Source organism: Bison bison, unplaced genomic scaffold (genome assembly GCF_000754665.1).
Source record: "Bison bison bison isolate TAMUID 2011002044 unplaced genomic scaffold, Bison_UMD1.0 scf7180017864309, whole genome shotgun sequence".
NCBI lineage: Eukaryota > Metazoa > Chordata > Mammalia > Artiodactyla > Bovidae > Bison > Bison bison.
Window position 1 is genome coordinate 8,868,013 of NW_011494881.1, and position 13,016 is coordinate 8,881,028.

The window sequence follows — 13,016 nt, forward strand, 5'->3', positions numbered from 1 at the left end:
AGTGGTTGCACAGCTCTGTGAAATAATAAAACCACTGAACTGTATACTTTAAAAGGGCGAGTTTTACGGACTGTAAGTTATATCTCAATAATGCTATTATTTTCTAAAAAGTAAACAATGGAGACCCTATTTAGGACAGCCCAGGTTCCCCTAATGTTCACAACTGAGAGATGATGTGATAAATTATGGCACACCTATACTAAGGAACACTGAAAGTACAGAATCATTTAATTCCTTTTTTCCTGCTAAAATTATTTAAAAGAAATAAAAATCCTTTAAGTTTTTGCGTATGTTTCCTTATGTTTGCCATGATATACATAAAGTGAGCTTAATACTGGTTACTCAGGGCAGAATTAAGAGATGACAAAGGGAGATTATGCAATTTGTGTTTAAAACTCTCTGTTTAGTTTAATTTAGTGTAAAAGGGCATATAATTTTTTTGTAACTTTTTCCATTTAAAATTACTAAGAAAAAAAGAGGGATGCTGCTTCTGGATATCCCATGACTAGACATTTTTAAGCAGCAGTTATTGAAAATCACACATGAATGGGTCCTATGCCATCTGACTCCTTGGAGAGGTGAGTTGTAAACTGGAATCCTGGGGGGTGGAGGGAGGAGCAGGAGCGCTAATCCGGATGAAAGCTTATGAGTTAGGCAAAACTGCTTTTGAATCCAGCTCTCAGCCGCTTAACAAGCTGTGAACCTTGGGCCCATTATTTAGCTGCTCTGTGCCTCGGTTTCCTTATCTTTAAAATGGGAGTAATGAGATGACCTCTCACTGGGCTGTAGTGAAAATAAAGTCAGATCATTCATGCAAGATGCGTAGCCCAGTGCCTGGCGCAGAACAGTCAGTAAATGATAGGTCTTACTATTATTATTTTCCTTCTGGCTCAGTGGTAAAGAATCTTCCTGCCAGTGCAGGAGACACAGGTTTGATCCCTGGGTTGGGAATATCCCCTGGAGAAGGAAATGGCAACCCACTCCGGCAGTATTCTTGCCTAGGAAATCCCATCAACAGAGGAGCCTGGCATGGGGTCGCAAAAAGTCAGACATGACTTTTAATGACCACCACCACCAACAACATTACTGTTATCACTATTATTATTTACAGTAGGCACTTCCCATTTTTTTGAAGAGTGGGGCATGGTGGCTATAAAAATCTAAAGCAAGGGAAGTAACCTCAACTTTGCTAGGTCTATCACACTTCCTGATACAGAGGGTGATGTGCTCTTATGCCACCCACCTGAGAACTGACTTTGTTCTTGCTTGTCTTATCCCCAGCTAAAAAAAGACTACATTTCTTAGCCTCTCTTGCAGCGAGAAGTCTTTGGTGGACTTCCCTTCGGGAAGATGTCCTTTTCCTCTACCTTCGCATGGTCTGGATCCTACAGTTGGTGACAGGAGCCCTACTAGCAATGTCAGGTCATGAAGCAACCTTGAAGAAGGAAGCCACACCCGGGGGATGGTGGGGCCCAGGCGTGGGAGCCTGAGCTGCTGATGGCCCTGGAGTTGCCATGCCAGCTCTCCTTCCTCTCCACATCTTTTATGTGAGACACACCAACCGCTATCTTACTTAAGCCCCTTTTCTGAGTTTTCTGTAATAGGAAAATAAACCTAGCCCTAACTGATAAAGACTTCTCTCAGAACCAACCTGGAAAGCAAGAGCTCTTGGTGGGAAGGTAGCAAGGGCTGTGACCTGGGAAGGGCTGGCTACCAAACGTGAGGCTGAATCTGGGCACTTACTCATCGCCGATGTAGAGCTTGGGCCAGACCTCGTTGACGTGGGTGTACTGGGGACTGCCTTTCCAGAAGAGACGCTCCAGCTCGAAGGCTCCAGGAGTACAGTAATCCTCAGCCTCCCCCTCCTCCTCCACCTTCGGCAGCAGCTTCTTGGCAGATGGGTAGACGTTCTTGAGGCCTGTCTTCGATTCTCCGGATGTCATTTTGGAGCCAAGGGATTTTCTTTCCTTTCTGCAGCTGGTCATGAGAGAGGATCAGGGTTGGGGTTAGCAGGGACAGAGTTGGGTAAAAGCTAATCTGAAGATGTGGCAGGAATCTCCCCACTTGCTCTGATCCTCCTTCCTTTTCCTAGGTTATGGAGGTCAACAAGGAAGGTCATGATGGCAGTTAACACTTCCCTGACATTCCAGTCCCCTGCAGAGCAAGCATGCTGCATGCCCTCTGACATGGGCATATGGTACAGACCCAGGACAGACTTTGGGTCTAAGAAATCCCTGCAGGCAGCCTGTTCTTTGCCATCTTTCTTTTAGATTTTTACCCCTTTGTTGGTGCCTACTCTTTCCTTTATGTGACTTGAGTCTGCAGGCTGAGGCCATTTTGAGCATGAACAAGAACGCCCAGAAGGTCCCTGGCCTTCCAGACCCATGGTATTCAGTGTCTGCAGAGAGCTGTCGTCCAGTGGAAAGGGCACATCTGGGGATCCAGAACCTGTGAGGTCTGGGCAGCCAGGCATTTCCAGGGTTTCAGAAGTCTTGGGGTGGGAGGAAACTTGGCTGTGTGAGGGTTTGTCAACTTGTTAGAAGGTTGAACACAACGTTGGCCACTCTCAAGCTAGGAGGCTGGCAGTTGTGTTAATTTAGTGGTCATCCAGAAGAGACATTCCAAGCTAGAAAGCTGTGTCTGCAGATCAGGATGTTTGTAGAGCTTGTCAGCCTCTGTGAATAGAATGTGTGTGAACAGTTTCCATTGTCCCCAAGGAAGTGAATCTCCGTGGAATTGGGCACCGTGTGTTCTGTGGGCTGGGTGACCAATACACTCAGGCAGCCTGGGAAGGGAGGTTGTACTCACAGTGCTGGGAAACTGTAGGGAAAGAAGAAGGGGTGGAGTCACTGAGAAACTCATGGACGAGAAATGGGGAGGGAATGCTATTCATATATTTAACAGATCCTTATGTAGCACTTAATGTGTGCCAGGCACTATTCCAAGTGCTTTACAATTATTAACTCATTTAATCTTAACAACCCGAATTAATAGGTGCTGTGATTATCTTCATTTTGGAGATGAGGAACACTGTAAATTGAGGATGTTTGTAATAGGTGATCTTAGTCTTCTGAGAAAAAAATAATTGCCGTGGGCTCACCCGGTGGTCTAGCAGTTAAGAATCCACCTGCCAATACAGGGGACACAGGTTTGATCCCTGGTCTCAGAAGATCCCACATGCAGCGAGCAACTGAGCCCGTACACCACAACTACTGAACCTGTACTGAGCCCACGAGCCCCAACTACTGAAGCCTGAGTACCCTAGAGCCCATGGTCTGCAACAAGAGAAGCCACCACAATGAGAAACCCATGCACTGCCACGAAGAATAGCCCCCACTCACCACAACTAGTTAAAGTTCACACATAGCAACGAGGACCCAGCGCTGCCAAAAATAAATAAATGAAGGAATAAATATATATTTTTTTAATTGCTGAGAGGGCAGGGGTCAGAGTGGAGGATACAGCATGAGGAGGGGCAGGCCCCAAGGACTTAAAAATGTAAAAAATCCCTGGGAACGTCAAAGACCAGTAGCATCCGATTGAAAGGACCCAGAGCACATCTCGGAGAGGCTCCCACTTATCAAAAATGGGACAGTTTGAACATGAATAACAAAAACAACTGCAGCTGATAGAAATACGTCAAGCACTTAAGTCGTGATGATACGTAAAATAATCATTCACTGTTAGAAGATGCTAGGGAACCGGCTTATTGTGAAGACAGGTCAATAACCAGAATCTAGCATTTGTTGTTCCTTTCTGATACAAACGCTACTACTGGGTAGATGAGGGGAATTTTCTTTTATAGAAGAACTTTAATAGAGAAGGAAGAAAGCACCATTTTACATCACCTGAGGAGCTAATGGATGCAGGAGCTGAGCACTGACAGCTGTGACCTAAGAAGTGACGATCAGACGCTATGGGCCTTCTGATGGAGAAACACACCGCCACCACCACAGAAGGCGTTTCACCAAAGGAAGAGCTGGATCTTTGATCAGAGTCCTCAGAGGCTAGATCTAGCAACTGCTTTGCAGGAGATTCAGAGGACAGTTAAATTATACCTCGGGGTCTGATCTTCTGGAAATATGTAGTGAAATGTTCACGGATGAAATGATATAATGTCTGGGATTTGCTTCAAAAATAATACCACTGGAAAATGTAATATATTGTGTATGGGGTGAGGGGAATGGATAGAGGTGTGATGAGGAAGGATTTGCCAAGGATGAGGGCTGCAGGTAGTCACTGTTACTCTCTGTATGCATGAAAGTTTACATTAATTTTTTTTTTTTTTTTTAGAAGAAAGGGGCTGAAACTACTGCTCTGGGAAGTTTGATTCAGCCAAGTTGACAATAGATGAATTAAAGGATCACTGGCTAGCAGTCTTTGGTGATCATGGGAGGTCAGGATCTGTGACTTTTTCCTGCAGGACCCTGAGTGGAGGGGTGGGGGCAGTGGGCTGCAGAGGCCTCTCTTTGGAGTCTGTGGAAGTGTGATCTAAAGGCTACCTCCCACAGAATCATCTGGCTCTTGCAGATTCATGAGTTGTACCCTGAACCAGGGTGGTGTCTAGGAGTCTGTATTTTAACAAACTCCCAAGTGAGTCTCATGCTAACTAAAGTTTGATAATAATTGCCCAAGTATGTGGTTCAAGAGTCAAGGAGCTGTTGAGTCAATAGAAGGGTAGGAAGGGTGCTCAGTATGCTTTTCCTTGTTCTCATTGAAGTGCAGACCCAAGTCTTTAGCCCCGAATAAGGATGTGGGACTGGGACAAGAGAGGGGCTAGATAGCCTTTTGCCGAGGTTCCCTGAAGATGCTCCTTTGTGTTGTTTGCAGCCTCAGTGTCTGACGTGTAAGAGGGGATCAGAAAGTATTTATTGAATGAGGGAATGGCCTAGGGAGTGAATGGAAGGAGTGAATGGATGACCGAGGGCAGTGAATAAGACTGGGGCTTGTGCTAGGGGCTTAGTGGAGTTGATGGGGCAGGAAGGAGCCTTGGGCTAATTTGGAGGAGGACGGAAGGTAAGTGAGGAGCAGAACACAGGATGGACAGTCCCCTGCAGCAGGGAGTTGCTCAGACCCGATCTCTGCTCTGGGGCATGGCTGCTGGCATTTGCAGTCACCAGGGAGGCGTTATTTCAAGGAATGGATGGAAACGTCTGTGGAGGAACCAGCACAGGCACCCAGTCTCCTGAGAGTGTAAGCATACTCTGCCTGCTGCAGGCCTGAGGTGCTTTAATTTTGAGAGGTCTGGAGCTCAGCTTGTCCATGGCACCAGCTCTTCCTGTTTAACAGTGAGTCACAGCTGGGAACTGAAATGTGAAGGTTTGAGCCATTTTGAACCCTGACTGCTACCAAAGTAGGCTTCAGAAGATGGGATTTTAGGGAGATGCTGAAGTAACTGCATTCTGAACCCTCTGCCTGCCTCCTTTGATCACTGAAGCTGACCTCACCCTTGCTGAGGCTGGTCCTCCTTCATTATACTGTGGAGGGAGCCATCCCCATCCCCGTGCTGAAAGCCTCGGCTGGATTTCCAGACAGAAGAGGAAGTGGTGTGGTCTACCCAGAGCAGCTTGGCACGCAGAGGGAGCTCTGGGATCTATTATCCTCCAGCATGTAGATTGAATGGGGGGAGAGAACAAAGCACAGAGCCGTCCAGAAACCACAGACCTGTAATCTTTCCAAATCCTGAAGGCGGCTTGTGTGCATCTCTCTGCATGGCTCCCAAATCTCTGGATCTCATAGAGGCCAGGAGCGTCTGTTTCCCAGATCACAGCCAAAGTGGAAGGGGAAGACAAACCTGCTCTGTTTGGTTTCCATAGATTTGACCTAAAGATTAACTGCCAAGGTCTCGATGACACATACAATATCAATCACAGGCTAAATGTCATAATGAGAGCTGGGCAGGTTGTCAAGAGAGGCCTCCAGGTTCCTGTTACAGCTTCATATTGAAAGGTTTGGTCCCAGGAAATCAAATGTCAACTTGATGGCTACTTGGCCTTTATTTGCAGCATCAGCTTGCCTCTTCTCAAAGGATGATAGACTCAGGCTCCTTCCTGGAGGGGCCAGGCAGATAACAGAGGAGTTAAGTGCATTGGGTGTTAAAGAATAAAACAAGCAAAAGTCCAACTATTGGCCTCAGGTAGGAGCACTGGAAAAGACTCTGATGCTGGGAAGGATTCGGGGCAGGAGGAGAAGGGGACGACAGAGGATGAGATGGCTGGATGGCATCACTGACTCGATGGACATGAGTCTGAGTGAACTCCGGGAGATGGTGATGGACAGGGAGGCCTGGCGTGCTGCAATTCATGGGGTCGCAAAGAGTCGGACACGACTGAGCGACTGAACTGGACTGAACTGAGGAGGCATCAGGGAGTGGTGCGGACTGTGGCACAGTGCGAGCAAACGGCCCCACTGAAGGGGGCAGCAGCTTGCCATTCCATGTGGGAATGCAAGCCCATATTGTCATTTTTATGAAAAGTCAGAAAGCCAGAGTTTTGTGCAAAATCAGCTGATGTAAAAAATTTAAGTCAGTAGGCAGCTGCACTAGAGACTGGTCTTGTCCTGTTCCATTCCTCAGTTTGGATCACTGCAGTGGACAGCTCCGTTATACACAAAAGACTTCGTCCCTCAAGCCCCTTTATTTCCCTGATTGAGGGTATTTTCTGGTCTTTGCACTGATCCTGTTTATTGAAGCACCTCACAACAACTTGTTCTCAAACCCTGGTTTTAGGGTCGGCCTTGGAGGGAACCCAACTAAGATACCTGATCTTAAAACATTCTTAAGACACTGTGATCTTAAAACATTCAAAGACACTGTGATAACAGAGAACGCAGAGACTGAGTGGTACTTGACCTATGAGGCCCAAGCGCCGCTTCCCTCTGTGAAACAGTAGCCTTGCTTTGAGAAACTATTTCCAGGAATAATCAAAATTGGGATCCCTCGTTAATCCTGACTCCATGTCAGATTTTTCAGTGGTACAGCTTGTGTTTGATTAAAGGTTTCCCTTGCCAGTGAAGAAGGGCTAAAGCTGAATTTAGAAATATAATTTTGACACCATGATTTGACTTTATGTAAAAAAAAATTTTTATGGAATTTAGGATTAACATAAGCACATGACTCTATACAAAGTAGATAACCAGGGACCTACCATATAGCACAGCTACCATATAGCTCTATGTCTTATAATAATCTATAAGGGAAAGAATCTGAAAAAAAATGTATATATGTATATTCTTTTATATAACTGAATCACGGTACTGTACACCTAAAACTAACAATATTGTAAATCAAGTATACTTCAATTAAAAAAACTTTATATTTTATATATATATATATATATATATTTTTTTTTTTTAACTAGGGAAAAAATCACCAAATACTGTAAACAAGTAGCAGGACTCAGAAAGATATTTTTGTGTGTCTTCTATTTTGGGATTCTTTATAAATAATCATATTTTATAAGAAATAACCACATCTGTATTTTTTCACTGTGCTGGCCAAATAGAACAGTCTGGGCTGGAAGCTACTTGTGACTTTTGATTTATGATTTCCACTTCATCTGACTTGCCTCCAGGGCCTGGCTGTTTCCTGGGGCTCCTCTACCTCTCTGTCCCTCTCTCCCCACATTCACTGGCTGGTGGCCCTCCTGTACTCTCACAGCCTCAGCAATCACTGAGGACTCGAATCTACATGTCTCATCCTTCCTGAGCTTTGCCTTCTTTGATAAAATGGAACTGTAACAAGAGGGTGAAGATGCTTCAAAAACAAACACTTAACCTGGATTCTTTTGCTTTCTAAGGTGGAGGATGGAAGAAGCATCATTCATTTCAGCAGGAAACTTGAGTATCTAAGTGGACCCCCTTGAGCCTGCAGAGATTGGCCAGGTAGCCATGTCCAGGAGTGAGAGCCACAGAACAGGCCTCCCGATTAACCAAAAAACACCATTGAAGGATCCTTTTGATGGGGAAAAGGTGAGTCCTAAAGCATATTTCAGAAAGTGATAGAGTGAACAAAAAGCTAAATTATTCTGTACAAGAAAGCAAGGGGAGTTCTGAGCCTCTAGAACATCCCCAGAGCGGGTGTGAGGGGACTGCTGTAGGCTGTGGGAGGCAGGGCTTGGGAGCCAGGTGAGGAGCATCCAGGGCACACAGCCACAGGATTCCTCAGAACAGGGATCCCCATGCTAAACTCTGTGGTTGCAGAGTCGGACATGGCTGAGTGACTGAATAGCAACTGACTATATCAGTCTTCCCAGTGGCTCAGTGCTAAAGAGTCCTCCTCCAATGCTGGAGACGTGGGTTTCATCCATGGGTCAGGAAGACCCCCTGGAGAAGGAAATGGCACCTCACTCCAGTATTCTTGCCTGGGAGATGCCAGGGGCAGAGGAACCTGGCAGGCTACAGTCTATGGGATCGCAAAAGAGTTGGACATGACTCAGCGACTAAACAACCACTGGCTCTGTCAGCCCTCTCGTTGTCACCCTGAAACTTCAGTGAACCTGTTAGATGGTACAGACTGCTGTGTTTGCTGTGGTTTTGAGAAATCAAAGGGGAAGAGGTTTGTGTTGGTGGAGAGAAGAGACCAAAGTGTGTGAAGCAACATGTATAGTCTGATTCTGTTCTTGTACAAAAATACATTTCACCAAAACATTAACACTAAGCATATGCTTATTTTGAATGATGAAATTATATGAGCTTATTCTTTTTTCTAAGGAGCCATCTTTTCTAAGGTCTCTTGTGATGAACATAGAATACTTGAGAGTGTATGGCGCGGGGGAAAGCCTGTGAAGGTTCTGTTTGAGAACTGTTCTGGGTGTTGTGCATGCACTTTCTAAACCTGTGGACTGAAGGTACAGACAGGTGGCCTCAGGACAAGGCCTGACCAGGAGTTCCTGCTATGACACACAGCACCGAGCACCTTCCAGGCTATGTGAATTTCCCAGTGGCAGGGCTGTAGCCTTCGTGAGCCCTCTGGTGGCAGAGCCAGGCCTAGGTCACGTCACCGAGTCATTCTGGTCCTTCAGTGCTTCCCGGAAAACCAGAAGTGAGTCAAGTTTTGTGGGTTCTGAAGTGTATACAGTTTCTTTAAGAAAAAGAAAACCCAATAGGTGCAGGGACTTAGAAGAGGCCAGTGCAAGTGTGGGGTGTTGACTCTTTGGGGGTAAATCTACCTCTGAAGGAAGCTTGCTTCCCAAGCTTCCCTTGGACTGGAGACAGACCTCAGGTGGAGAGGGCAGCATCCATCCCCGTCCCTTGGGACTCTCTGACTCTGCTGAGCCTGGTCTTGGTTAGGCTGATTCGGCCAGCATCAGGGCTGCTTTTTGACTTCACCTCAAAAGTTAGGCCTGGCCCTGCTCACCCCCACAATCCACCATATTCCTCTGTTAAGTGCCAGGCCTGGGCTGGGCCAGAGAGGTCTCTGCCTTCTACAAGTTTCTGGTCTAGTAGAGCAGTTTATAATTTAATCTTCTAAAAATGAATCCTCTTCCTTTGAAGGTATCCTGTATTTATGGACATAACATATTTACCTTCCTAAATGCGTTGGGCTCTTGGGGAAAGTTAGTCATGACACCACCCAAGTTGGGCTTGGAATATGCCTTGAAAGAAGGGGTAGAGTAAAAATGTTATTGTGGTTGGGAAAATTACTCTATTAGGAGAGTAATACCTACCACCAGGGTACGTGGAAGGGCAGAATTTGGCAGCAGTATATGTATATGAATATACATGTTTTTAATTTACCGCAAGTCATGCTTGTCTTTATGCATCTTAAATCTGCGAAAATGATCCCAACTAGGAAATAAAAGTTGTGGGATTTTTAAAATATTAAAACCTGGACGTGAAAACCCTAGGAATTTTTTGTTGCCTATAATTTAATTCCTCATATATCAGACACAACCCAAGTTTAACAGATTTTTCTTTTCCTTTTGGATTCTGGCAAATATGTTAATAGGAGGCAATTATGTGAATTAATGTAAAATCCTTTTATTAAAAAAAACAGAGAAGGCTTCATTTAAAGAGGTAATTTAATATTCCTTCTAAGATGGGGTTGATGTCATTAACTTGTTTGATTAACTCTTCAAATGGTTTCAAAGTGCTTCAGGGTGGTAATTTATGAACTCCTAATTGATTTTTTTCAGTCTTGGTTTGGCAGAGTTGGGCCTCCCGGAAACCGTGAGGAGGCTGGAGGGCCACATGCAGCTTCCTTCTCAGACAAGGGGGCCGCCCGGGGTTGCCTTGACCTCCATGACCAGCCCCGCAGGGGAGAGGAGGCTGTGGTACAGGGACCGCAAGAGCCTCTGACCGAGCAGTGGTGGTGTAAACACTGCAGGCGGTTACACAGCTCATGAATTCAGGAAGAGCTGGCCTTTTAGCCCCTCTCTTTCAAGGGTCACTTCCCATTATGTGCCACCTCAAAATGTGAGGCTTCCTCGTGATGGGGGAAGATGTGGGGGTAGACTGTGGGGGTGCAGCTCTCACCATGGTCTCACCCCACCCACTTTCCATCCGCACCACTCTCACTCACTGGGTCCACCTCTCTGTGCTGTGCAGAGGAGGCTTTAGGCCGTGTGAAGGCTGTAGGCCAAGCTCCCACCTCTTACAGCTGCTAACACTGTGTTAGGAGCTAAGTTCTGAGCCCAGAACGCGTTAGGAATAGGGGTAGAGCTGGGGGCCAAAGGTCTCTTGGGGGGTAGTCGTGGCAGACAGGATGGGGCATTAATACGTCTGAACATCCTCCTCTGGGTGATGGGGCTCCTTTGCTCATGGGTGAGCAAAAAAAAAGCTCACATAAAAGCAGAGCTTTGGGGAGGAGGAGAAAGGTCTCTCTCCAATTTGTTAATATCTGGTGCCCATGCCAGGCTGCGATGAGACTTGATCCCCTATTTGCTGTGGAAGTGGTGGGTCCAGAACCATGGAGGGTCACCTGCCCTGGAGTCAGGCTGGAGGGGACGCACAGAGCTCTGCCTCCTGACACCAGGACCTGGAGTGGCCTTGTGCAGGCGGGAGTTCAGGCAACGAGGGAAGTGGGTGAGGTGTCCCCCACCCCCACCTCACGGAGGGCCACCTGAGCACAGTGGCTACGTGGCCAGGCTCTGAGGCACACTGGCCTCGCTGTGGTCTGGGCTGTGTGATTCTGGAAAAGCTACTCCAAGGCTTTGTGTCTCAGTGTGCTCATCTGAAGTGAAGGTGACAAGGCACATCCCTCCCCGGGCTGCTGCGGTCCAAGTAGTAGGTACATGGCCATGTGACTACCTAGAAGACAGGCTCTCTGAGCTGCGCCTCACATGTGGCCAGCCAGGACCCCTTGCCAACTCACAGGGTTGCAGTGTCTGGAGAAGGCCAGCCCTGGCTCCAGGGAGGGCAAGCTGCCCCCTCCCCAAGTGGACTCAGCTGGGCGTCACCAGGGTGACAGGAAACACAACTAAGCCCCCGGCCTCAGGGTCCCCTCTGCCCCTTGTCCCCTGTGAGGCTGTCAGCAGCCACTGGAAATCCACCCTCAGTCAGGACTCAGGGTCCCCTCCAGTCCAGTGCCACCCTAGGACCGACATGCCCCCAGCAAGGGCTTCCAGCTCGTCAGATGGTGGAGGGCCATCGCCCCAACCCCCCAGCATGGATCTGTTTTTGCCCCTGAAGAGTCCCTGACCTCCCCCTGACTCCTCAGACCCTCTCCCACGTCCCACCTCCCCCTCCAGGCCCAAGCTTGTTCCCCTGTACAGGATTCAGCTCAGAAGCCCTTTAAGTGCTGTTGGCAAATGTCATTTGGTGGGAACAAAATGCTTCTGTTGTGAAGAAGACAAAGACGAGGTCACGATGGAAGGTTCAGGGCATAAGAACACAGACCGAGTACAGAGCCCCTCAGATGCTGGGCCTTTAGTGGGGCGGCTTCTCCACACACACACCTTGCACCTTCCCTCATCTTACTTGAAGTGTTTCCCCTTGGAATGTTCTCAGATTTCCTCAACACTCAGAGTCCCCCACTCCCAACTCTTGGGTCCAGGCCTGTGAGGGGCCACTAGGGCCACAGAACAAGGGCCCAGGGTCTAATGGGAGAGCCTTGGTCTGAGATACAGGACATGGTCCCACCTTCCTGCCTATAGGCGCTGGTGTCTTGGTCCAGAGGCCAAGTCCCTCAGTGACCCAGTCTCCCCGTCTCTACCAGAGCAATCATCCCAACCCACCTCCCACCAGGACAGGAAAAAGCTTCAAAAATAACCACTCTGTCCAAATGATGTTTAGGATTACCGAGGACACAGGAAGCGTTCTCATCCACAGGGTTTGAGGACTTAGTTGTAATTTGTGCTGCCCCACGCTTGATGTGAGTCACCATGGGTGTCTCCATTTCCCTCCCCCCCACCTCCTGCTGAGGTTTTTTTCCCCTCTACTGGCTAAATGGATAAATGCAGAACCTTGCTGGAATATGATATGTGAGGCAATGCATCCAGTGCCTCAGAAGGGCCCGATGAGATTTAACCTACCCTATTATCCTTTAGAAATGGTCATTGAACTGGAAGCTTAGATTTAGAGGAAGGGAAGTGGAGAAAATTTCTTGGGAGTCTTTAGGGAAAGACGGAGCAAGAAGCCTGTCAAACTGAGAAGATGTCAGCTGGTGTCTCCTGTTCCAGAGACCAGGTGGAAAGGGGTCCTCTGATCCCCACACCCGGGACCCCAAAGAACACTCGACTGAACCCAAGAGATGCCAGTCTCCCCACCAGAGGGCCTTACCTGTGTGCACTGGGTCCTGGCCGGGTCAGGAGGCGCTGGTCCGTGGGGCGTGTGGCGGCCGCACACCCAGCCACTCTGGCATCCAAGAGCCTATTTTTAGGGTCAGATCTGCTGACGCTGACCTTGTGTGCTGCCCAGTCTGTGAGGAGACCTGTGGCATCTGCTTGCAAAATGATTTGCCAGTGTGACCTGAAACCCTTGACTTTGGGAGTCCTGTACCTGGAGCATACACGCTTGTCCCCAGCCCAGCCACGGAGGCGGGACACATGGCCACTAACGCAGGGACAGGCAGGGGGATT

The 13,016-nt window shown here is 47.8% G+C and overlaps 1 protein-coding gene across 1 annotated transcript in view; it reads right to left on the reverse strand.

The window, feature by feature from the left end:
- The window catches only part of DUPD1 (dual specificity phosphatase and pro isomerase domain containing 1), a 32,158-nt gene extending 19,360 nt beyond the window's left edge, over positions 1-12,798 (reverse strand). Inside the window, exons 1-2 of the mRNA XM_010852402.1 lie at positions 12,718-12,798; positions 1,744-1,977 (exon numbers count right to left, since the gene is read on the reverse strand). Coding sequence (XP_010850704.1) covers positions 1,744-1,943 — 200 coding nt within the window. The 5' untranslated portion in view covers positions 1,944-1,977; positions 12,718-12,798. The remainder of the gene's footprint in view (positions 1-1,743; positions 1,978-12,717) is intronic.
- Between the last annotated feature and the right edge of the window lie 218 nt (positions 12,799-13,016).